This window comes from Pleurodeles waltl, chromosome 1_1, assembly GCF_031143425.1.
Source record: "Pleurodeles waltl isolate 20211129_DDA chromosome 1_1, aPleWal1.hap1.20221129, whole genome shotgun sequence".
NCBI lineage: Eukaryota > Metazoa > Chordata > Amphibia > Caudata > Salamandridae > Pleurodeles > Pleurodeles waltl.
The window spans coordinates 219,896,246-219,922,337 of record NC_090436.1 but is presented as its reverse complement, the minus strand read 5'-3'; the positions used below and the strand labels follow the sequence as shown (position 1 = coordinate 219,922,337).

The 26,092-nt window shown below is 44.0% G+C and overlaps 1 protein-coding gene across 6 annotated transcripts in view; it reads left to right on the top strand.

Moving 5' to 3' along the window:
* The window catches only part of CPLANE1 (ciliogenesis and planar polarity effector complex subunit 1), a 1,992,329-nt gene that overhangs the window by 1,092,288 nt on the left and 873,949 nt on the right, over positions 1-26,092 (top strand). For all 6 annotated transcript variants that reach the window (XM_069221234.1, XM_069221235.1, XM_069221236.1 and 3 more), the window contains one exon: positions 3,741-3,814. In XM_069221234.1, coding sequence (XP_069077335.1) covers positions 3,741-3,814 — 74 coding nt within the window. The remainder of the gene's footprint in view (positions 1-3,740; positions 3,815-26,092) is intronic.

Below are 26,092 nucleotides of genomic sequence, written 5' to 3'. Positions count from 1 at the left end.
TCCTCGAGTATTGAGGAAAATTCGCCAAGACCGGGCCCAAGTAATCTTAATAGCTCCGGATTGGCCAAGGAGGGTGTGGTATTCTGACCTTCTCCAACTCTCAATGTGCCCTCCGCTCCGTCTCCCTCTCAGGGCAGACCTCCTCTCGCAGTCGCAGGGGCGGGTTTTACACCCCAACCTCCAGAGCCTGCACCTTCATGCCTGGAGATTGAACGGGGCAACCTGAGTTCCTTCTCTCTCCCACCTGATGTAGTGGATGTTATCTTAGCGGCCAGGCGACACTCCACTAAATCTATCTACGCTAATAGGTGGTCTAAAGTTGTGGTATGGTGTGGGGAGAGACCGATTGATCCCTTACGCGCTCATATGTCAGATGTTTTATTTTTTGCTTTGTCTTTAGCGCAGAAAGGTTGTGCAGTGGCTACTATTAAAGGTTACTTGTCTGCCTTGTCAGCCTTCATTTGTCTCCCAGACCAACCATCGTTATTTAAATCTCCTATAGTACTTAGATTCTTGAAGGGCCTTATGAATAAATACCCTCCAAAACCTTTCGTTATGCCTCAATGGGATTTGTCCTTAGTCCTGACTTTCCTTATGGGGTCCCCTTTTGAGCCTATGCATTCTTGTCCATTAAGGTTCTCAGTGATTAAAACAGTTTTCCTGGTGGCCATAACATCTGCAAGGAGAGTGAGTGAGTTGCAGGCTTTATCGGTAAAACCTCCTTATACAACTTTTTATGGGGATAAGGTGGTGGTGAGGACCAAGGCTGCTTTCCTTCCGAAGGTTGTTTCACCCTTCCATTTGGCTCAAACAATTACTCTGTCCACGTTCTATCCTCCGCCTCATCCTTCAAAGGAAGAAGAGAGACTTCATCGCTTGGACCCAAAGAGGGCGTTAAGCTTCTTCATAGACAGAACGAAGGATTTCAGGCTGGATGATCAGCTTTTCATCGGATACGTGGGCAAGAGGAGAGGAAAGGCAGTCCACAAGAGAACACTCTCCAGGTGGGTTGTTCTTTGCATTAAAATGTGTTACTCTTTAGCAAAGAAGGATCCTCCTGATGGTATTAGAGCCCATTCCACCAGGGCTAAGTCGGCCACTTCGGCCTTGGCTAGGGGTGTTCCTGTGGTCGACATCTGCAAGGCCGCAACTTGGTCGTCCCTTCACACTTTTGCGAGACATTACTGCTTGGACTCTGAGGTCAGAAGGGACGGCCATTTTGCACGGCCACTGCTGCAGGATTTCTTGGTTTGACCATACAGGCACCCACCACCGGGCGTGGTACTGCTTTGGGACTCTATTCATTAGGTGAGGAATCCACAGGTAGTTGTATCCATCAGAAGAACGAGTTACTTACCTTCGGTAACGACTTTTCTGGTGGATACATTAGCTACCTGTGGATTCCTCACGGTCCCACCCGCCTCCCCGTGCCTTTTTGGTCTTACCAAGTAATCCTTGAGTGTGCTCCTCTTGGTTTTGAGGACTGGTGTAGATCATGTATATATGGATATTTGTATATATATATTTATGTGTGTATATACATATTTAGTGTATATATGTATCGTTTAAAAAAAAAAAAAGGTTATATTAAATCTATAGCCATCTTCTTGCAATGATGTGTAGTTTGCGATGTTAAGAAATGTTGCCTTTATTTTTCATTACGTGACATTATTGTTCTCAGGCACGTAAAAAATGTTGGTACTGATGTGGGCACGTCGGCGAGGACCTCTTATTGCCTGTATGACGTCAGATGGCGTCACGTGGGCAAATGTGACGTCCTCGTCGACGTGCAGAAGCTAGGAAGAAGATTTCCGTCGAATGCTGGCGCCATGGGGAGTATTCATTAAGTGAGGAATCCACAGGTAGCTAATGTATCCAGCAGAAAAGTCGTTACCGAAGGTAAGTAACTCGTTCGCCTGGTCAGTCAGCTACGAAGAGACGGGTACTTTGCCCTTTCAGCCCTGCAGGACTTTCTGGTGTAAGGAGTATTATCCGCAGCCCACCGCCTGGAGGCTATGCTTTGGTATGTATTCAAAGGTAAGGAATCTGCAGCCACAAGTCTCTATCTTATGAACAAGTTACTTACCTTCGGTAACGCATTATCTGGTAGAGACTCTATCTAGCTGTAGATTCCTTACACCTACCAATGCCTCTCCGCTCTGCGGATATGACTAGTAGGGTTAGGGTTTATCCCTTCTCAGGGCCCTAGTTTTGCTTGGACAAATGTTGCTTCTAGCCATGACTCTGTGCTTCTGACGTGGACGTTTTTGTGGATAAAAGAACTGACGTACGCGCACAGAGGTGGCGTCTATATAGATGACTGTGACGTTATAGACGGCTCCAAAGATGCTGACGAAGCCACACGGAGCTGGCCGACGCACGCGGAACCAAACAACGCCACCCGGCGGCCGCGCGCAGGATATTGCTCAAAAAGATTCCGGATTCGAAGCTGATGCCAGGGAATTCAAAGGTAAGGAATCCTACTAATTGACACCCAGAGCAGCATCTCCATTTATAAGGAGGGTGTACGAGAAACATCAGCCTTTTAAATGTTTTATGCTAAATATCAGATGCCTTCTTTTTAGTGGGTGTACCACACAATGTAGTAGTTAAGAAGGTGCAGAATCAGAAAGTCTGTAATTCTGCAGGCTTCAGTTTCACTCCAGGCGAAGCACTATGCCAATTATTGTCACTTAACCAGCAGTCATGTAAGGAATTACAGAGACGACAACACTATAAATATTTTGTTCTTTCCTAATGCTGAAGATTCAGGAATAAATCATAATTTTACTCTTTACGTTTTAGTTGTTAATTGAAACTGCATATGCCTAATAAGTAGATGCCAGGAGAAAAGAGTAATGATAACGTATTTATACTGAATCCTAGCAAAATCTTAACAAATTCTCAGACCTTAGAGTATTGATGGCCTGAAAAGACATTCAGTAAGCAAAAACTTCAGATAATATTTTCCTTAGTACATGCTCGCTACGTCCTTAGTAGAGAATCTGCATATTTGCATCCCATAAAATTATAATAATGGAGCAGTCACATTGGTGTGCCTTAAACTCATATACCTGGTTTAAGGGCAGAGTTTGCTCGTTGTTTTTCTGGTTGTTGTTAGAGCTGTGCTCGCCTTTTTTTTTTAGCGTCATTCTAAGATAACTTATTAGTGCATAATAACGCTGTCTATGGATCTTTATTTGTGCACTGATATAGTTTTATGTAAATAATTATAAAGTCTCATTTCTGTAAGTTTCATTAGCACATTGGTTACAACCTAAGCAGTCCATACTTTCAAGTAGGGAGTTTCTCAATTAGATGTTTAAGTAAGCATTGGCATCCTTCAGCTCGATCATTGAAGACCAAGAATTTAGTAATTCTTTGGAATTGTAATTTTTTTGTGACCAGCTTTTCGATTTTTTGTTTCTCATGTCACATGAGTGCTACATTAGAGATTTGCAGTGCCTTATCTTTGTTTGGTATAGGCTTATAGTGTTAATAAATCCCAAGTTCTGATTCATGCTAAATTTAAACCATATGTATTGTGAGTGATGCTCATTTATGTCTTAGACATGTGCAGGAGTACTTTAACTCATTTTAGCACAATGCAGTTACCATACATTTATATAACACAGCTGTTTTGAAAAAATAGCATTTTAATTTTTAATTGTAAAATTACTTTATTCTTGGTTAAGCTTACAAGAAATAAAAATAAAGTTTTCAGACTTTTTTCATTGTAGAGTGTGGAAACATACGAAATTCCCTACAGAGAATCAGAAAGTGAAAAGTTAGAAGAAAAAAAGACTCACCACGAGTAAGTACAATGGAACATACTTGACTGTCTACTTCTGCCTAGAGGTTTGTTTTCAGTGTTCTTTTTTTTTTTTTTTTTTTTGGTTCACATACTCCAGGGTTGACAACACTATAACCATTCAAGATGGGCCATAATGAGCTTGGTGACCACTGATTGAACAAGCACTTCACCATAAAGTTTTTATATGATCTCTTGCTTATCAATGGATAAACATTTTTTTTAACATAGTCGTTAATATGTAAGGTATAAAAACAAGTCATTAAGAAAACGAAAAACGGTGAACTCTGAACTACAAGATCTAAATATTTTTTATCAGTAAAATAGCACAAAACTACAAACATTTGCAATAATTGACCTATTATATTCTCTAGGTAAACCGGAACCTCTTAGATTTCAGTTCCATCTTGAACTACAAACTAAAGTGCATAGTTAATTTAAATGATTGTTAACCAGAATTACGGCCTTTCCCGCCATACTGTCAAGACAGCCAACATAATTCTACAGTGAATGTACATTTTCTTACTTTGTCTTTTTTCACAGCGTGTGCAAGGCTCGGAAGCATCTGAGCTCTTTAAATAGTTTAGTGGTGTATGAAAAGTAAGAAGGAGCAATCCTAGGTGTACGTATCATATATTGTTATTATATATACTATATGTATAAAGCGAATAAATAACGGGAACTGTGTTTTCTGCATTGAAAGATCTTCATTGAAGTCATAAACTCGTCAATGAACTCCTGCTGTCTAGTTGGACTTGAAGCAATATACCATAGATATATTGTTCATAGAATATAACACTGGGTGTCAAAAACAATTTATCCATAGGATGAAACAGTACCTTAAAACAGCCTATCAGAAGTGGAATTTTTTTCTGTAAACCCAGGTTTTACAGGTTCAGCCTGGCATCATTTAAAATCTACATTTCAACATAATAGGTGCAAAGGCAGGTTAAAAGCGTGAAAAGGTTAAGAAACAGTGTAACCTAATAATTCCTAATTTAATTCTAATTTAACCATCATGCAAATAGTCCTGACCCTCCAAGCTTTGTACAGTGAATTTGCCACACCCACTTAGTTGTTTTTGTCAGGCTTCTGTGATAAGGAAATTAGAGAATTTGTGAGGCTTTAAACCACAGATAATTCTTCATAATTCAAATCCTTAAAACAACATTTTATTTTCTTTTGTCATCCTTAACAACTGTCTGTCGATTGATGTAAATGTTTTTCACATTTAGAGTTTTCCACCCAAACAGCCGTCTCAGTTTGAGAAGTATCCCTCCTGTGGGAGAAAGTAGTCTGAGACCCTCACAAGATCTGTGTAGTGTCTTTGTTCATCTCACTGCACTATCTGCTGATAGATACTCTGCCAATAGATGCCCAAGAGAACCCTTAAGGAAGGGGAGAAACAGATTTTAAAAATATGAAGACTATATAGGAGAGAGGAAGGAGAAGCTGCTTGAGGGCACAACATCTCAAGCATCTCTGCCTAAAAAAAATTCACATTGTGCCAAGTTCTCCCCAAGTGAGAGATCCTCAGAGAAAAAGCAAAGTGAACATATTCACCATAGCGTTATGACTCTAGATGTCATTCTAAATCAGTGCCAAGAATTTCACTGTTGACATTGAGAACCTTTGCCCCAACATCTTTGCCGTCTAAGGTAGGTTCTATACCTTCTTGCTGCATACAGAGTGCAGGTAAATGCCTCCCTTGGCATGGTTACCCCTGCACTATACCACAGGTGAGGGCATAGTTGCATGACCACTATGCCCCTACAGTGTCTAAGCCAAACCTTAGACATTGTAAGTGCAGGGTAGCCATAAAGCGTATATTGTCTGGGAGTCTATTGGTTACGAACTCCACGGTTCCATAATAGCTACACTGAAATCTGGGAAGTTTGATACCAAACTTCTCAGCACAATAAATTCACACTGATGCCAGTGTGGGATTTATTGAAAAATACACACAGACGGCATCTTAGAGATGCCCCCTGTATACCAGTCCTATTCCTAGTGTTAGGCTGACCAGTTCCTGCCCACAACCAGACGAGTTTCTGGCCACATGGGGTGAGTCCCTTTGTCACTCTATGGCCAGGAACAAAGCCTGCACTGGGTGGAGGTGCTTCTCACCTCCACCTGCAGGAACTGTAATACCTGGGGGTGAGCCTCAAAGGCTCATGCCTGTTGTTACAGCGCACCAGGGCATCCCAGCTAGTGGAGATGCCCGCCCCTCGGGACACAGCCCCCACTTTTGGCAGCAAGTCCGGAGGAGATAATGAGAAAAACAAGGAGTCACCCACCAGTCAGGACAGCCCCTAAGGTGTCCTGAGCTGAGATGACCCCTGCCTTAAGAAATCCTCCATCTTGGTTTTGGAGGATTCCCCCAATGGGAATAGGGATGTGCCCTCGTCCCCTCAACGAGGAGACACAAACAGGGTGTAGCGACCCTCTAGGGCAGTAGCCATTGGCTACTGCCCCCCAGGCCTAAACACACACCCAAATTCAGTATTTAGGGGCGACCCTGAACCCAGATAATTACATTCCTGCAACCTAAAACAAGAAAAAGGACTGCTGACCTGAAAGCCCCACAGAGACGACAACTTGGCCCCAGCCCTACTGGTCTGACTCCAGACTAAAAGAACCTGCACAGCGACGCATCCTGTGGGACCAGCGACCTCTGAGGACTCCGAGGACTGACCTGCACCTAAAGGACCAAAAACCTCCAGAGGACAGCGGCTCTGTCCCGAAACAGCAACAAAACAACTTTAAAGAGACTCTCACTTCCCGCCAGATGCGTGAGTCTTCACACTCTGCACCCGACACCCCCGGCTCGAGTTCAGGACAACAAACACTGCAGAGAGGACGCCCAGGCAACTCCAACGACGTGGACACGCTGAGTTGACCTCCCTGCACCCCCGCAGCGACGCCTGCAGAGAGGATCCAGAGGCTCCCCCTGACTGCGACTGCCTGGTAACAAAGGAACCAGATGCCTGGACCAAGCACTGCATTTACAGACCCCAGGACCGAGAGGCACCACCTACCAGTGCAGGAGTGACCAGCAGGCAGCCCTCATCCTAGCCCAGTCGGTGGCTGCCCGAGAAGCCCGCCTGTGCCCTGCCTGCACGCCAGAGTGACCCCCGGGGTCCCTCCATTGTTTTCAATACAAAACCTGACGCCCACTTTGCACACTGCACCCGTCGGCCCCTGTGCCGCTGAGGGTGTGTTTTGTGTGCTGGTGGTCTCCCCCCACCTCCCTCCCCTCCCATGCTCTACAAAACCCCCCTGGTCTGCGTCCCGAGGACGCAGGTACTTACCTGCAAGCAGATTGGAACCGGAGCACCCCTGTTCTCCATAGCTGCATCTGTGTTTTGGGCCCTGTAGGAAAGTAGCCTCCTTCTAGCATGGTTGCCCCACTTTTGGCCTGTTTGTGAGTGTGTGTCAGTGTGTTTTTACTGTGTCACTGGGATCCTGCTAACCAGGACCCCAGTGCACATAGATAAAAACCTATATGTCAGTGTGTTTTGCCTGTCTCACTGGGATTCTGCTAGTCAGGACCCAAGTGCTCATAATTTATGGCCTAATGTGTATACCTGTGGAGTGCCTAACTGTGTCACTGAGGCTCTGCTAATCAGAACCTCAGTGCTTATTCTCTCTCTGCTTTTAAGTTTGTCACTGTAGGCCAGTGACTTTATTTACCAATTTCAATTGGCACACTGGACGCCCCCTTATAAGTCCCTATTATATGGTACCTAGGTACCCAGGGCATTGGGTTTCCAGGAGATCCATATGTGCTGCAGCATTTCTTTTGCCACCCATAGGGAGCTCAGACAAACCCTTAAACAGGACTGCCACTGCAGCCTGCGTGAAATAGTGCACACACTATTTCACAGCCATTATATAGTGTGTGTATATATGTAGTATTTCACTGACTTATAAGTCAGCTATATGTCTAACCTTCACTTGCTGAAGGTTAGGTGCAAAGTTACTAAGTGTGAGGGCACCCTTGCACTAGCAAAGGTGCCCCCACATAGTTCAGGGCCATTTCCCCGGACTTTGTGAGTGTGGGGATGCCATTACATGCGTGCACTTCATATAGGTCAATACCTATGTGTAGCTTCACAATAGTAACTCCAAATATGGCCATGTAACATATCTAAGATCATGGAATTGTCCCCTCATTCCAAATCTGGTATTGGGGAGCCAATTCCATGCATCCTGGGGGCTCCACCATGGACCCCCGGCACTGCCAAACCAGCTCTCTGAGGCTTGCACTGCAGCTACAGCTACTGCCACCTCACAGACAGGGTTCTGCCCTTCTGGGGTCTGGGCAGCCCAGTCCCAGGAAGGCAGAACAAAGCATTTCCTCTGAGAGCAGGGTGTTACGCCCTCTCCCTTTGGAAATAGGTGTTACAGGCTGGGGAGAGATAGCCTTCCCCAGCCTCTGGAAATGCTTTGAAGGGCACAGATGGTGCCCTCCTGGCATAAACTAGTCTACATCCGTCCAGGGACCCCTTCTCCCCTGCTCTGGTGGGAAACTGGACAAAGGAAAGGAGAATGACCACTCCCCTGTCCACCACCACCCCAGAGGTGGTGCCCAGAGCTCCTCCAGTGTGTCCCAGACTTCAGCCATCTTGCTTTGCAAGGTGTGGGGGCACTCTGGAGGGCTCTGAGTGGCCAGTGCCGGCAGGTGATGTCAGAGGCCCTTCCTCATAGGTCCTTAGCTGATAAGGTAGCCAATCCCCATCTCAGGGCTATTTAGGGTTCACTTCAGATTCTGCTTGCAAGTTTCCTTCAGGAATCCTCTGCAACAACTTCAGACTCTTCTGACCTCGGATCAACCGCAACCTGCTCCAAAAAACGCTGTAACTGCAACAAAGTGTCTACAAGAGACACTTTTCTTCAGCAACCTCAGCTCCAAGTTAGCAACTGCAACAGTTTCCACGGTGTGCACACTCTGGGGACTCCCTGTCTTCATCCTGCACCAGAAGAACTGAAGAAATCTCCTGTGGAGTGACAGAATCACTCCCATGGTCTAAGACGACGACCGGTATCCTGGGACTACTCTCACAACGACGAGCGTGCTCCTAAGGACACAGAGGGTGGACATCATCGACATACTGTCCCGAGGTCCTGCTTACGTAATTTGGAGGAGGTAAGACCTTGCCTTCCCCGAGAACGATGGTACCGCTGTGTACTATGTCTTCTTCACCTCCTGAGGCCTCTGTGCACTCTTTGCAAAATTCCTTCATGCACAACCTGGCCCAGGTCCCCAGCACTCCACCCTGTGACGCTCAACTCGCTGAGTTGTTCTCCGGCGGCGTTGGACCTTCTTTTGTTGTGCTGCATCAACTGTGTTTTGCACCTCCTTTGAACCCGGATCCTGCGGCTTCTGGGGGTGCTGGCTGGCGTCCTGAGGGCTCTCTAAAGTGCTGAGAGCCCTCTCTTCCTCCTCACACAGAATTGAGGCCCCCAGGTACCTCCTGGGTTGATCCAGCGCCATTTTGATGAAAAACTTACTTTTGTCGTAGCCAAGGCTTGTTGGCTCCTTCCAACACAAAATCTCGTCTGCAATGATCTTCGCGCAGTGGGACATCTTTTGCATCATGCAGGAACCCGCTGGCATCTTCCTAAGGCGCATTTCTGCAGTCTTCGACTAACCGGGGACTTTTCTTTTGCACCTTCTTCTGGGTTAGCAGGGGCTCCTGTCCTTCCTGGAACTTCTTTTGACTTAAGGACTTGGTTCCCTTCCTTTGCAGGTCTTCAGGTCCAATAATCCAGCAGTTGTTCATTGCAGACTTGGTTGGCTGCTGCAAAATCCCCAAAACGAGATGTAGTGTGTCCTAAGGAAACTTGCAGTACTTTACTTCCGCTTTTCTGGGCTCTGGGATGAGGTCATTTACTTACCTTTACTGTATTCTTACTGTCCCACTGATTGTGCACACACTACACTTGTCTAGGGGGGAATTTGTGATTCACATTCCACTTTCTTAGTATATGGTTTGTGTTGCCTCTAGACCTATTTTCTCCCATTGCATTCTATACGATTTTCTATTGCTTACTTTGCTCTATGGCTATTTACTTATCTAATTTTGGTGTCTAGTGTATATATTATGTATAATACTTACCCCCCGTAGGAGTATTGTCTCTAAGATATTTTTGGTACTGTGTCACCCAAATAAATACCTTTATTTTTGGTAACACTGAGTATTGTCTTTACTTGTGTATAAGTACTGTGTAAGTATAAGTGGTATTGCAGGAGCTTTACATGTCTCCTAGTTCAGCCTAAGCTGCTCTGCTATAGCTACCTATATCAGGCTAAGCTGCTAGAACACTACTACTTCACTAATAAGGGATAACTGGACCTGGTATAAGGTGTAGGTACCCAAGGTACCCACTACAAACCAGGCCAGCCTCCTACAGGCCCCCCTTTGACCTCTGCACCTGACCGTCCCTGTGTTGCTAGTGCTGTGGCTTTGGGGTTGCCTTGAACCCCCAACGGTGGGCTGCCTATGCCCAAGAGACTGACTGTGTATGTGGTTACTTACCTGAGAAACTAACATTTACTTACCTCCCCCAAGAACTGTTGATTTATGCAATGTCCACTTTTAAAATAGCTATTTGCCATTTTAACCAACACTGTGTGTACTACGGTTTTAAATCAAAGTTCTATACTTACCTATGTTAAATACCTTGCATTTTATGTAGTTACCTCAAATTTGAATCTTGTGGTTCTAAAAATAAATTGAAAATATATATTTTTTTATCTAAAAACCTATTGGCCTGGAGTTAAGTCTTTGAGTATGTGTTCTTATTTATTGCCTGTGTGTGTACAACAAATGCTTAACACTACCCTCTGATAAGCCTACTTCTCGACCACACTACCGCAAAATAGAGCATTAGTGTTATCTATTATTGCCACTATCATCCTCTAAGGGGAAGTCTTGGACTCTGTGCACACTATCTCTCACTTTGAGATAGTATATACAGAGCCAACTTCCTACATTAGTGGATCAGCGGTGGGGTCTAAGACTTTGCATTTGCTGGACTACTCAGCCAATATCTGATCACACGACTAAAATTCCAAAAATTGTCATTAGAAATAGATTTTTACAATTTGACTATTTTTCTAAATGTTTAAAAGTCCTGCTAAGGCCTTCTGTAAGTCCTTGTTAGCATTTCTTTTGAAGTTTAAAAGTTTGTAAAAGTTAGGATTTAAGTACTAAAAGTAGTTTTTAGTAATCCCAACTTTTAGAGACATAGGGCCATATGTACAAAAGCTTTTTCCCATAGACACAGAATGGGTAAAATCCTTTGGTACATCTAGCCCATAATGAATAACCCAGAGGAGATGGTGATGGAACTCAACCTCACCCCTTACCTTAATCTAGGGATGTCAGAGTTAAGGTCTCTCTGTAAAATAAAAAAGATAGACTGGGTCCACCCCTACCAAGGCAAAGCTCCAGTAGCTCTTGGCAGAGTTCACAAGGGACCACCCCTCTGAGGTGGAGGATACTCCTTTAGATGGGGAAATTAGTGAACAGGAGGAAGAACTCACCCATCCTGTCCCAATTAGGGAGAACTGAGTTCCCAGAACCCTGACACCACAAATCATAGTCAGAGAGCCTGGTTCTTCCACAGGGGGACCAGTGCCTCTGTAAGCATTGAGGACAGCCTCAATGAAGAGGACCTCCTGTAAGCCAGGATGGCCAAGAGATTGGCTTTTGTGAAGCAGCTCCTAATGATAGAAAGGGAAAGAAAATAAATGGGCTTAAGTCCCATAAATGGTGGCAGCAACTTAAATAGGGTCAGAGAGAATACTGACATCCTACAAATCCCCAAATGGATTGTAACTAAATATGAAGGTGTTGATGACATCACCAAGTGGTTCACAGCTTTTGAGAGGGCTTGTGTAACCAGAAGAGTAAGCAGATCTCACTGGGGAGCTTTTCTTTGGGAAATGTTCACTGGAAAGAGTAAGGATAGACTCCTCACAATCTCTGGTAAAGATGCAGAATCCTATGACCTCATGAAGGCTACCCTGATTGAGGGCTTTGGATTCTCAACTGAGGAGTACAGGATTAGGTTCAGGGGGGGCTCACAAAACCTTGAGCAAGACCTGGGTTGATTTTGTTGACTTCAGTCAAAACACTAGATGGTTGGATAACTGGCGGTGGTGTAAGTGATTATGATGGGCTGTATAATATATTTATGAAAGAACATCTGTTAAGTAATTGCTTCAATGACAAACTGCATCAACATCTGGTAGACACAGCTCCAATTTCTCCCCAAGAATTGGGAAAGAAGGCAGACCACTGGGACAAGACTAGGGTGACCAAGACTTCCACAGGGGGTGACCAAAAGAAAGGGGTCACAAAGCCTCCCCAGAGGAAGGGTGGTGAGACATCCAAGGACAAAAGTAAATAGTTTTCTACAGGGCCCCAAAACCCTGCTCAGGAGGATGGGCCCCGAGCCTCTTCACAGTCCACAAATGGGTATAAGGGTAAAAACGTTGATCCCAAGAAGGCCTGGTGTCAAAACTGTAGACAGCATGGACACCAAACTGGAGACAAGGCCTTTGCAAAGGAAAATCACACAACAACGACTCCAGTTAGTACTGGAATAGCCAGTCTCCAGGTGGGATCCACAGTGTGTCCAGAGCAAATCGGGGTCCACACTGAAGCTACACTAGTCTCAGAGGGTGGGGTGGATTTAGCCACACTTGCTGCCTGGCGGCCTAACATGCAAAGAATACAGGCAGCAGCTCTTGATAAATGGTAATAGAGTAGAAGCCCTGTGGGATACAGGTGCCAGTGTCAATATAGTGACAGACAAACTGGTTTCCCCAGGACAGTACCTGGCTGGACAGACATCCAGTCACTAATGCTGACAAATTAAAGTCCATCCCAATGCATTGGTAACTTTAGAATGGGCAGGGGTCACTGGCCTGAAACAGGTGGTAGTCTCCTCTGCAATTCCAGTAGAATGTGTGCTAGGGAATGATCTGGAGGTCTACTGCTCGACCCCACTTCCACAAACTAGAGCATTAGTATTATCTAATTTTGCCACTATCAACCTTTAAGGAGAACCCCTGGACTCTGTGCACACTATCTCTCACTTTGAGATAGTATATACAGAGCCAACTTCCTACACATAGAAACAGAGCTCAGCACTCTGCGCAACTTAACAATTTTTGACATCAAAAACAATGGAGTTGGAGACGATCACCTTCAAACCATCATTGTTGATTCCTGTCACTGTCAAGCCATCAGCAAACAACTGTCTTACCAACTGTGTTGAGACATCACCATTCTACGTCGACAATACTGGTGACCCCCACAAAACATTTACTCTCGCCATTCGAATCACAGTTGACATCTTGAGTTTGACGCCCTCATCTCCTGCAGTAGCCACCTCTGAGAAATGTCTCTAAGTCAACCTTAATGTCACTCCCATGTCTTCTTCCACTTCTTCTACTGCTCGTGACAGGAAACACAAAATGGACACATCACATTTTTACACTGAAATCGGACATATTCTTTGCAAAGTGCCTAGCTGTCGATTTTGGCCTCTAGCTCAGCCGGCACCTATGGAAACCTACCAAACCAGCCCTTTTTTTTCACCCAGCGTTCCCCCAAGTCTCCCGATAAAAATGGTACCTAACTTGTGTGGGTAGGCCTAGCGCCCGCGACAGGAAATGCCCCAAAACACAACGTGGACACATCACATTTTCACAAAGAAAACAGCGCTGTTTTTTGCAAAGTGCCTAGCTGTGGATTTTGGCGTCTAGCTCAGCCGGCACCTGGGGAACCTAGCAAACCTGCGCATTTTTTAAAACTAGACAACTAGGGAAATCCAAGTTGGGGTGACTTGTGGGGCTCTGACCAGGTTCTGTTACCCAGAATCCTTTGCAAACCTCAAAATCTAGCCAAAAAAACACTTTTTCTTCACATTTCGGTGACAGAAAGTTCTGGAATCTGAGAGGAGCCACACATTTCCTTCCACCCAGTGTTCCCTCAAGTCTCCCGATAAAAATGATACCTCACTTGTGTGGGTGGCCCAGGTGGCTGCAACAGAAAAATGCCAAAAACCTGTAGAGGTTGAGGGGATAGCACAGAGACTTGATAAGCACATATTTTTCTTTTATACATCTTTTAGGCTGACTCTGCTTTGGAGACCCACACAAGTGAGGTATCATTTTACTTGGGAGACCGAGGGGAATGCTGGTTGGTAGCAAATTTCTGCCGCTGATGTCATGGGGGGGTGGGTAGCGGTTCCCCTTCCAGCCCTGACCTGGGGGGTTGGGTAGCGGCCCTCGGGGGAGCGCTAGCACTTCCCCAAGGGCTGGACTGGCGCAGCCATGGACGTAACCATTACATCCATGGCGATCAAGGAGTTAACAAAGGGATGTTATGGACTTTTCTCAAGCATCTCTACCTAATAAAAATCACACTATGACACGTTCTCCCCAGAAAAAAAGCTAAACATATTCACCATTGACGTCATTACTCCAGACGTCATTTTAAATCAGTGTCAAGAATTTCACTATTGACGTTGAGAGCCTTTGGCCCAACATGTTTGCCATCTAAGGTAGGTTCTACACCTTCCTGCCGCATACATAGAGACAGTTGACACCAAAAAACAATGGTGTTGGAGACGATCAGCTTCAAATCAGCGTTGTTGATTCCTGTCACCGTTGAGCAATCAGGAAACAACTGTCTTACCAACGGTGTCAGGACATCACCGTTTCACGTCAACAATACTGGTGGCCCCCACAAAACCTTAACTTTTGCCATTCGATTTGCAGTCGATGTCTAGAGTTTGACACCTATATACCCTGCAATAAACACCTGCGAGAATTCAAGTCTCTTCCATGTCTTCTTCCACCTAGACGTTCTCCAGTAAGAAGGGTTGATAGAGCTCCAGGAGGATCAAGATCTTCCTTTTCAGACACAGACGATGCAGATTTTTCACATACCATTATCACCTGCAGCTTCTCTATTTCACGCATCCCCTATGGATGTCATTATTACTTTTCATGAGGTTTTAGTGGGTGGGGGGTGCCTCAAAATTCCTGCAGCTTCTCTATTTCACGCATCCCCTATGGATGTCATTATTACTTTTCATGAGGTTTTAGTGGGGGGGGGGTGCCTCAAAATTGAATATTCCGGTTGAGACTTCAAAACCAGTCATCTCAGTTATCTTGAAGATGCTTCCATCAAGAGCAACTATAAAACCCCTGCTCCCTTTGGTTCCATGCCTTTTGGGTATAGATAAAGATACATTTATAACACCAGCTACAATAGTACTGACTACTCCAAAACATTTAAAGAGATAGGAAGCCCTCCAAAATCTGGAATTAATAACAAAAAAAATAACCCCTAACCGTACTCTTATAGTCACTTTAGTCAGAAGGCAACAGGAATCACCCCTGGAATCCACTGTGCTTCCTAAAAAAGAAAGCAAATAATGGGACTTAGCAGTTAAACAGGTGTGTGACAGAGCTGAAGCTCACCATACAAATGTGAGCGCCACTGCTCTTTTGGTTCATTAACAAAGGGATATAATGGACGGAATGAAGGAGTCTGGAAACAGGTTGCCTAAACATCGTCCACAACAATATTTAGAACAACCTGGTGAGTCACTGGTTTCTAACCAGATCATTAGCACTGCAGTTGTCTCATGCGATCTAGTCTCCACTTTGTGTTGACTTGGCTTAATATCATTAAAGCCAGACACTCAATCGTGATGAATGCCCATAATAGGTGCCGGTGTTTAGAAATAAGCGTTGGTGCAAAGCACCGGAAAACACTAATACAAATTAAGCACTGGTGTGGAACAAATACAGTTCACTGAAAAGGCAGTCAGTTCAAGGACGGATAAGAGATAACATCGCTCCTGGGTTCTTTGGTATCTTGTAGCTACATTGTTCCGAATGCAAGGCTACATAAGAGATGTCTCCAGCAATGTCTAGATGACCAATGGTGTCAGAAATGCAACGAATGGAAAGATCATCTGACACTTTCAACTACAGCAATGCATTCTAAGCTTGTGGTGTGTCAGAAACACTCTGATACAAGGAGTTCCCTTTAAAAATAAAAAAAGAACAACCAATTGTCACAGATGCTTCCTTCATCAAATGGGGAGACCATCTGTATCATCTCACCTTCTAGAGCAAGGTCGTCCAGGAGTTTGGCAAGGCAATGTGCTCGGATATTTAGAGATATATCTAAGGTGTGTTGGCAGTGTCATTTATGATGATGAGGGGCTAAAAATATTGTGTGAATATTGTGTCAGTCAAGAGATATTTGTTTAAGCTCCTTTTTTTGAAGGAGGACAGATTGCTGGAGATGGGTATGGATTGTCTACTGCAGGAGATTATGATCTTCCATATTATTAACTCACACACTGAGATTATCTCAGAGGCAGAGCAGAGTAAAGCATCTGTTCGGAGTGTTAAATATTCAGTTGCTTGTACTTGAAATTCCTCTTACAAGACTTTAGCGAGGGGGTGCTCTGACACATTAATACAAACTTAATTTTCTATTTGATTCCTCCTGCCATGTAATTCCATTTTATAATGCATGCAAACCCCTTAATAGCCAGTGCTTGCCACCCCAGACTTATCTTACTTTTTGGCCTGTACCAACTCTAAGAACATATCAAAGGCAAACAAACCTATAGCTAATCCAAACTATTAATATTTTGATTCTGACAACCATTAATTGTAAATTATCTGCAGCATATTTCTTTTTGGCCACACACATCTTGAGTTTAGGTTTTTCCATTAGTAACAGTGAGTGCTTCTTGCTCACAATACACCTAAAAGGCTGCAAGTAAATTAGTCTAATCGCAGATCAGAACATCACTGCTCTCTAATCCATGAACAGTTACAGAGGATTTCACATCTTAGCAAGAATGGGAATATTGATGTGACTGTGCATAGAATAATGGGCAAGATTAATAACACATAACCCATATATTCATTGAAACACATCTATAACAATCTTCAGTTAAATCCACAATGTAGGGTATGTAGTTAATCTGTTCCAACGGGATTCAGGGCCCGATGTACAAAGCAATTTTGCAGTAGCAGAAGGAGGATTTTGCCATTTGCAACCACAAAATGGCCTTCTACAACGTACCATACCTATTTTATGAGTCAGTATCTAATTACCGACTCGCAAAATAGGGATTGCGAATTGCAATAAGGAATGGGCATCCCTTCCTGATTGCAACTTGCAGGGAGATGTATGATTGGTTTGTGACCATGACTGCGGTCATAAAAAAAATCACAGTTAACACCAATTTCAGATTTCAGATCGCAAATTGTGTCCTGTCTTGCAACCCATTTGGGAACAGTGTGGTTAAAACTGGTTTACATTTTGTTTTCCTTCGCACAAGGTGCGATTCGCAAATGGATTGCTAATTGTGATTCGCAAAACAAAAGGTCATACCTCTGCCCCTTATTTCTCTAGCGTGCATATAAAGTTCAGTAATCCTTGCAAAATTGTCATTAAAACAACAACTGACTCTTGTTTCGTCACAATCGGTAACTTTTTCAAGGCACGTAAAGTAAGAAATGTTTTGCAGCATAAAGGCTTTTCTGGATTCACATGCATTGCATTATTCCACTGTCATCTAGTGGCTGGGTCTGGAATTGTCTGTCTTCTTTTTTTTTTTTATGGGTGTCTTCGACCACCATTTGGGTTTGGAAGCAACAGAGGAGCTCTAAAAGTTGTTTGAGAAATTTAATTTTTTTTCACCCAAATCTACAGAGTCGCTCAAAACCGGGAAGAGAATGATGAGAGAGAAGAAGGCTCTTCTCTCTCTACTTTTTCTGACAAGGGACCTCGCCAAAGCCAGCCGTATGGTCTGAGAATAAGGGCAGATAGGGGACATGGAAAATACACCTTTCAAATTTTGTCTGAACTGCCACCACATGTTTGCGCATAGACCTCCACGAGGTCTGTAACCTCCGTCTCCCGAAGGACCATCCAGACGAGGACTGTGAGGCCAGTGCCGCATTCATGCCGAAGACCCTGGAGGCACACCAAAGATGAAAGCTACACCACCACACCATAGCCACCCAAAGACTCCAGGTATCGCTAAAGGACTTAGGAAGATGAGAATTCTGGAGGCCGAGTTGGCGGCGCTCCTACAAAGAAAAAGGGAGTTCAACAACTCCTTGAGGGAATTTCGAATCCCGACTAAACATTTGACATCAAAGACGATCAGTCTACCTTAGAAGCTCTTGCAACACCAGAGCCACAGGAGGAAGAGCCCAAAGAGGTGTTCTATGAGACAAAAGGAGCCGGAAGCTTTGACAAACAGTCATGGGATGAAATGGAAACAGATTCCCCAGAGAAAGTGGTGGACATCTTCCCTTCGAGGCCTTCACCCCCAGACAGCCTCTCCATGTACAAAAGTCTTACCAAAAGAGCTGCTGACACATATGGTGTACGACTGGAGGAAGAAAAGGGAGATTCTTGATTCCTTCTGGAAACTTTAATACCGGCTCATAAGGGCAACCTGTACCTACCTATGTTGTCCAGCATCCTGGCCGGGGAAAGGAGACATTTAAAGAACCTGCCACTGCGAAGGTAGTCATGCGAGTTGAGAAGAAATTCAAACCCACAGCACAATAACCAAGATATATACAGGGGAATGCACTAGCAGACTCTATAATTGTCTCTACTGCAAAAATGGGTTACAATACTCCCACATCAACTGGGCCTCCACCTGAGAAAGAGAGCAAACAACTTTATATGGTGGGAAGGAAGATGGAGAGGGAGGCCGCAACTCAGTGGTGAATTGCAAACTCAAAAGCAATTTTAAATCGATACAGCCACTAAAGGTGGGATGAATTGGAGTCCCTCATGCAACACCTGCCTGAAGAATACAAGAAGAGGGCCAAAGCAATCATGCAGGAAGGGACAAAATACAGCAAATGTGTGCCTAAAGTCAGTCTTAGATGCAGTGGATGCTTCCAGTAGACAAAGGCTTATTGGCACCATAATGAGAAGGCATGCCTGGCTAAGAGTGTCAGGGTTTAAATAAGAAGTGCAGGCATCCGTAATTAACATGCCATTCACAGGAAACACCCTGTGTGACAAAGCAGTTGATGAATTCTGCAACAAATAAATAAGGTCAACGAAACAGCCATGGGAGCCCTCTAGTTCAGGGGCTCGTTTGGAAGGGGAGGCAGCACAGTATAAAAGCCAACAGGCAGAGCACCTTTCCCACAGGACCAACAGCCGGCTCACGGTGATTCTCATCAAGTTAAGCAACTATCAGTGTTCCAGCAGTGGCAACACCCTTTAGGCATCCCTTTCAGGGAGAGGAAAGCGAAGATGGCAACCACCTCAAGGGGCTAGGGGGGGACATCAAGTAAATGACTTGCCTCACAAGCCAGACCTCCAAATAATACCAGTGGAAGGCAGAATAAGACATTTGCCAGGAGAGTGGGAAGAAATAACATCAGACAAGTAGGTTTTAAACGTGATACGTCATGGATACTTCATAGAATTAAACAAAGAACCACATAAAAAAAAAAACACCAAAAAAAAGACATTTCGAGGAGAGGAACTCAGACAATTAAGAAAAGAAGTGAAAGAGGTCTTACGAAAAAGGCTATGGAGAGAGTGCCTCCAAGGAATGAAACAAGGGAAATTACTCTCCTTACTTTCTGGTTCCAAAACAAGACCTAACTCTAAGACCAAGCCTAGACCTCAGATTCCTAAACAAATTAATTTGTACTCAACATTTCAAAATGATAGCAGTGCAAGGAACTCATCCTTCTCCTAAGACAAGGGGGCATAATGGATACCCTAGATCTCAAGGACGCCTACCTACAGATCCCTATGAATCGAGGACACAATTTACCTCAGATTCGTACTAGATATAGTACACTACCAGTTCACAGTGCTGCTATTCGGCATAGAGTCAGCACCACACGTCTACAAAGTTCCTTGCTGCAGTAGTGGCCTACCTAAGAAGGGAAGGAATACATTCATACCCATACCTAGATAACTGTCTAGTAAAGGCAAAGACAAAAAAGAAATGTTAAAGAAACATTCAGACATTAATCACAACTCTAGAGCGACTGGGTTTCTCCATAAACCACATAAAATTGTCGGCAAAACCCAGAACAGGAAAGGGTGTTAGAAGCGACCCTAAACTCAAGGACAGCAAGAGTGTTAGAAATGGGGTCTCTAGTTGGCAGTCAGTTTACACCCTGTCCAAGGAGGGACCCTCACTCTAGTCAGGGTAAGGGAGCCACACACCTAAATTAACCCCTGCTCATCCCCTTTGTAGTTTGGCACAAGCTGTCAGGCCTATCTCAGAGGCAGTGTGTAAAGTATTTATATATACACACACAAGCTGACACAGTGAAAACACCACAAAAGGACTCCACACCAGTTTAGAAACATAGCCAATATTTATCTAAATCAAACAAGACCAAAACAACAAACATCAAACATACACAAGAAAATATATCACTTTTTGAAGATTTAAAAGAGTCTTAATCCTGAAAAATCTGTGGCTGTATCCTTATAACACACATTACCTTGGATGCATCAATACAAACAAGATGCAGGCCGCAAAGGAGGTGATGCGTTAGAAAAGCAAGCAATGTTTTGATTATTTTCACAATGCACACAATGGATTCTTTTCCCGCCCAGCTGGCGATACGTGGATTTTTTTCCCGCTGGATTAGCGATGCGTCGATTCCTGGTTGCGGACCAACATCGATGAAGACAATTACACCTAGGAATGATGCCTAGAAAATCCAAACGCACGGCAACGATGGATCCGCACTGAAGCAGGCGATGCGTCGATTTTGCAACTACGAGACAGGCACTGTGTCAAATTCTCAGCTGTGGTGCAGGCGCTACACCTATTTTTCTGTATGTAGATTTTCACTCAGGTCACCAGCTTTCACTTCTAAAGGCCCAGGTATTGGATTTGGCACCACTTAGCAAGTCAGGGCTTCCAGCAGAAGAGCCCAGGCACTGGCAGATGAAGACTCTAATGTCCCTGAGACTTAACAACAAGACGCAAGCTCAGTTCAAGCCCTTGGAGAACCTTGGAAAGCAGGATGTAGAAAGCAAAGTTCAGTCCTTTCGCTCTCGGGCAAGAAGTAGCAAGCAGCAGGCCAGCACAGCAAAGCAGCAGGCAGAGTGGCAGTTCCTCCTACAACATCCAGCTTTTCTTCCTTGCAGAATGTCCTCCGTCCAGAAGTGTTTAAAAATGTGGGGTCAGCAGTCCAATACTTATACTAATTTCTGTCTTTGAAATAGGCAAACTTCAAAGGAAATTGTAGTGCACAATATCCTGTCTCTCCTTGTCCTGGCCCCAGATACACACTATGAGGTTAGAGAATGCTTTATGTAAGAACCGGCACAGCCCTATTCAGGTGCAGGTGTCTGCTTCTCCCTCCACGCTAGACCAGGAAGACTGTCTAAAGCGAATTCACAAACAGCCCAACTGTCACTCTGACCCAGACGTTTATTCCACAACAAGGCAGAGGCACAGAATGGTTAAGCAAGAAAATGCCCACTGTCTAGTAGTGGCATTTTTAAATTTACACTCTAAAAACCAACTTACCAAAAGATGTATTTTTAAATTGTGAGTTCAGAGACCACAAACTCCAGATCTCTATCTGCTCCAAATGGGAAACTGCACTTAATATACTTCAAGGCAATCCCCATACTTTCCTATGGATAGTTAGCAGTATTTCACTATTGGGACTTGTAAAATACATTGGCACATGTCCTACCTTTTAAATACACTGCACCCTGACCATGAGGCTGCCTTGGGCCTACCTTAGGGGTGACTTACATGTAGTTAAAGGGAAACTTTGGGCCTGGCAAGTGGCTATACTTGCCAGGTCGAACCTGCCCACACAGACACTGTAATGGCAGGTCTGAGACATATTTACGGAGCTACTCATGTGGGTGGCACAATTAGTGCTGCAGGCCCACTAGTAACATTTGATTTACAGGCCCTGGGCACACATAGTGAACTTTACTAGGGACTTACTAGTAAATCAAATGTGCCAATCATGGAGAAACCAATCACCAATACAATTTACACAGGGAGCACTTGCACTTTAGCACTGGTCAGCAATGGTAAAGTGCCCAGAGACCTAAAGCCAGCAAAAACGAAGTTCAGCACAGGATCAAAAACAGGAGGTCAGAAGCACAAAGTACAGGGGAAACCACGCCAAGGACAGACAGGTCTAACAAAGAGTATGCCCTGTTCCAAAGAGGATAGAGGCAATGACAGAACAAGTCTGCCTATACCAGAAGGGGAGTTTCTGACAATGAAGACAGCCATGAAGCTAATGGGCATGATGGCATCATGCATAACACTCATAACACACACACAACTTCACATGCAACCTTTCCAAGAATGGATCTGCAAAGAATAGTCACAAGCCACTAGGAGTTGGGAGGATCTAGTGGTTGTTACAGCAAGAACACAGAAGGAAGTACAGTGGTGGAACTCAAAACAAGTGCCCTTAGGAAGACCATGCAAAACACGAGATCCAGAAGTGGCCATCTCAACTGCTGCATCCCTCAAGGGTTGGGGTGCACACGCAGGGAATTTGAAAATACATGGGCAGTGAAACAACTCAGATCTGTTGAAGAACATCATCTTCCTGGAAATGAAGACAGTTTTTCTAGACCTGAAGGCTTTCTAAACACACATCATGGGGGAACCGTGCTTATGCAAACAGACATCACAACAACCATGTTTTACCTGGACAAACAGGGAGGCACAAAGATGTCTGCATTGAGCAAACTAGCGCAAGAGATATGGCACTGGGAAATTTCAAAGAAGATCAATCTCTTCTCCGTCCACCTACCAGGAAAGGAAATCACAGAGGTAGAAAGACTGATCAGACAGAAAACAGCTTACACGAATGGGAGCTTAAACTGAAACCACTGGAGACGATAATCAAGGTCTGAGGAAGACCAACAATAGATCTGTTTGCAGCAGCAGAAAACACAAAATGCCAAAACTTTGCCTCCAGGTTTCCACACCACTAGTCAAAAGCAAATGTCCTGTCACTAAACTGGTCAAGGATGTTTGCTTATGCTTTTCCAACGATCCCCTTAATACACAAGGTACTGGAAAAAGGCAGATAACCAGGGACGAATCTTATCCTAATAGCCCTTTAGTGGGCCAGGCAGACATGGTACTCGGAACTACTAGAGTTGTCCAGGGGTCAAATGATCAAGATCAAAGCAGAGGACTGTCTAACAATGCAGAAGGGGAAAGTGTATCACCCGGAACCAGCAACACTCAGCCTAGTGGCATGGCGCCTTGGTACATAGAATTCAGACATTTACACCTAATGCTCAGGACCACGTAAGTCCATAGAGAAGTAAGAAACTGACCATAAGAACATGTTATTCAGCAAAGTGAAAAAAATAAACCCATTGGTGCACAGATAACAGGAGAATGGAAACAAATATACTGTAAGACTGGAGACAGTACTTGCATATCTCATGCATCTTTTGGACAGTGGCTTAACCTATTCATCATTAAAGTTACACCTGACAGCGATAGTGGCATATACCAAGGGTACTTTGTGTGACAGTTTCTTCATTTCACCTGTAGTGAAGACATTTTTAGAGAGATCAAAGAAAATTGCTTCACCAAGATCAGTACCAGCACCAACTTAAACACAGCATTAACACAATTGATGACAATACCGTTTGACCCTATGCACAAGGCATATCTCAAATCAATCACGCTCAGGACTGCATTCCTAATTGCTATTACTTCACTGTGGAGAGTGAGCGAACTGCAAGCACTAACAATACAGAAACCATACCTACAGATACACATGGACAAAGTGGTTCCCAGGACCAATCCTCAATTCCTACCTAAAATAGTAAGCAGTTTTCATGTCAGTCAAAATTTACGCCTACTATTGCTATACAAGGAACTGCAAATCCAGATGGAAAGAGTTCTACAAACCGTGTAGGTAAAAATAGCTTTAATATGCTTTCTTCAAGAAACAAGAGCGTTTTGGAAGGGAAACCAGTTTTTTGTATCCTTTGCTAAAGCAACCAAGAGGTGGACAGTAACAAAGGGAATAATCTTGAGATGGATTGTAGAAACAATAAAGACTTGTTACTTAGGGGCGGGGATGAAGCTACACATATGCCCAAAGGCACATTCAGCAATGAACAACGGTGCAATGTTAGTGTTTCTAGCAAACGTACCCATGAAAACAATCTCTGTAGCAGCAACATGGATAAACCCACACACATTCACAAAACATTAATGTGTGGACATTCATATGAACGAGGAGGCACAAGTGGAACAAAAAGTAGTACAAGCACCTATTTGCAAACACTGCCTCATTTCATCCCAACCACCCCAAGTGAGGAGGTACCACTATATAATCTAATGCAAAGCATGTGAATCCAGAAGAGGATTCATGCTGCAAAACAAAATGGTTGCTTACCAGCAGGAATAGTTTTGCAGCCTGAAGACTTTTCTGGATTCACATGCGACCCCAACCAGTAAGGAAGAGGCAGTGCACTCATAAGTCTTGTGCATGCTGAAAGGGAGTATATAGTAAGCTATTATTCATATGAGCGTAAAACACTTATAGTCTACACTGAATGCGGAGTCAGAAACATCCACCCAATAGGGGAAAAAAGACAGTTCACCCAATAATTTGCGCCAGATTACTACTTACTTCCTTTCAGCACGCCCAAGACTTTTGAGTGCACTGTCTCTCCATTGCTGGTCAGGGAGGATGTTCTTTTGACTCCAGATCTCATGTAGTTCTAACTAGCATTATATCTACACTTGACATATGACATTCCAGATGATTAGAATGATCAAAAGAGTTATAACAGATTAATGACATCTATTCTTACATTACGTGCCCTGAAAAAGTCACTGATTGTGAGGAAACCTGTCAGCTGTTCTTTTGATGACAATTTTAAAGAGTTACTGAATTTTGCACACACGCTAAAGAAATAAATCCCTTAGTTTGAATTTTCTACATAACCTACTTTGTGGACTCAACTTGTTGGACTTCTCTAAAGAGTACTTTTGTGTCTTTATGTATATAATTGGGTACGGTGGACCTTGTGGGTTCATTTATTGACCATACCTGTGGATAGTGGTGTATATGATACCAAGTGAGCATCAATTCACATTTGTATGTTCTCAATACTGTTCCTACAAATTATATCTGCATAGGAGGAGTGATTAATGTACCACCACTACCGATGTTTTTGTTTTTCTTGTACAACGGTCTTCATTTAAACTAAATTAATATCTACTATGTAAAACCTCAAAACTCGCCGGTCATGGTTATCTGTGCAGCTATAACATTTCTGGTTGTGTTGTTCATTGCCTGATAAATAACACCTGTGACATAGCTGGTAAGAACTCCAATAACAACATACAGAATGTCACTGAAATGGTCCCCTGGATAACATGACCTGGCAATGAACGGCTTCAGCTCCACTCAGAGGACAGATGCCCTGTCATTGTTTAAAGATGTAAGCTGTGTTACTGTTGACAGTTAAATGATGTTCTCACAAAATATATGTAGAGAAGAAGTGCTGCAGTAAAGTTGACAGTTAATAAATGTTCAGAAAAGGGCTTAGACTGACAATTGCCAGTTGTCACTGCCCTAAGGGCGTGGCATTTGGCCACTTGTACCCATGCCGAAATCATTCATTGGGGCAATGCCTCCAACTGACACATTCCTTCAGCGCCATTGAGTATGGCTCATGGCCATGGCCCATGCCCAAAACCTCCCTTAAGTGCCTCTTGCTTATAGCTTAAAAGCAGATCTGTTTTGTCACAACTTGCTACTTCTTCCCTATTAACCCACTGGGCAGATCTTTGGGCTGTGCATAGTTAGCATATGGCATAGTTCTTGCTGTCCGGGAGTACACCTGCCCACATTACTTGATAGCCATGGCCTTTGGCTGTGTCCACAGTGCTCAGGGTTTCGGCTTAGGCCTCACCATGTGTTGAATATCACTGCAATCTGATAGAGACTTCTAGCTGCAGATTTATTACCTTTGAATTCCCTGGTGTCTTCGAATCTGGAATCTTTTTGCTGAGCAATACCCTGTGTTCGCCGTTGGATGGCATTGTTCTGTTCCGCGTGTGTCGGATGACTCCGCATGGCTTTGTCAGCGTCGTTGGAGCCGTCTGATGTCACTGTTGTCTATATAGACGCCACCTTGGAACATGTACGTCAGTTCTTTTCCTTCTGCGCTGGTTAAGCGCATA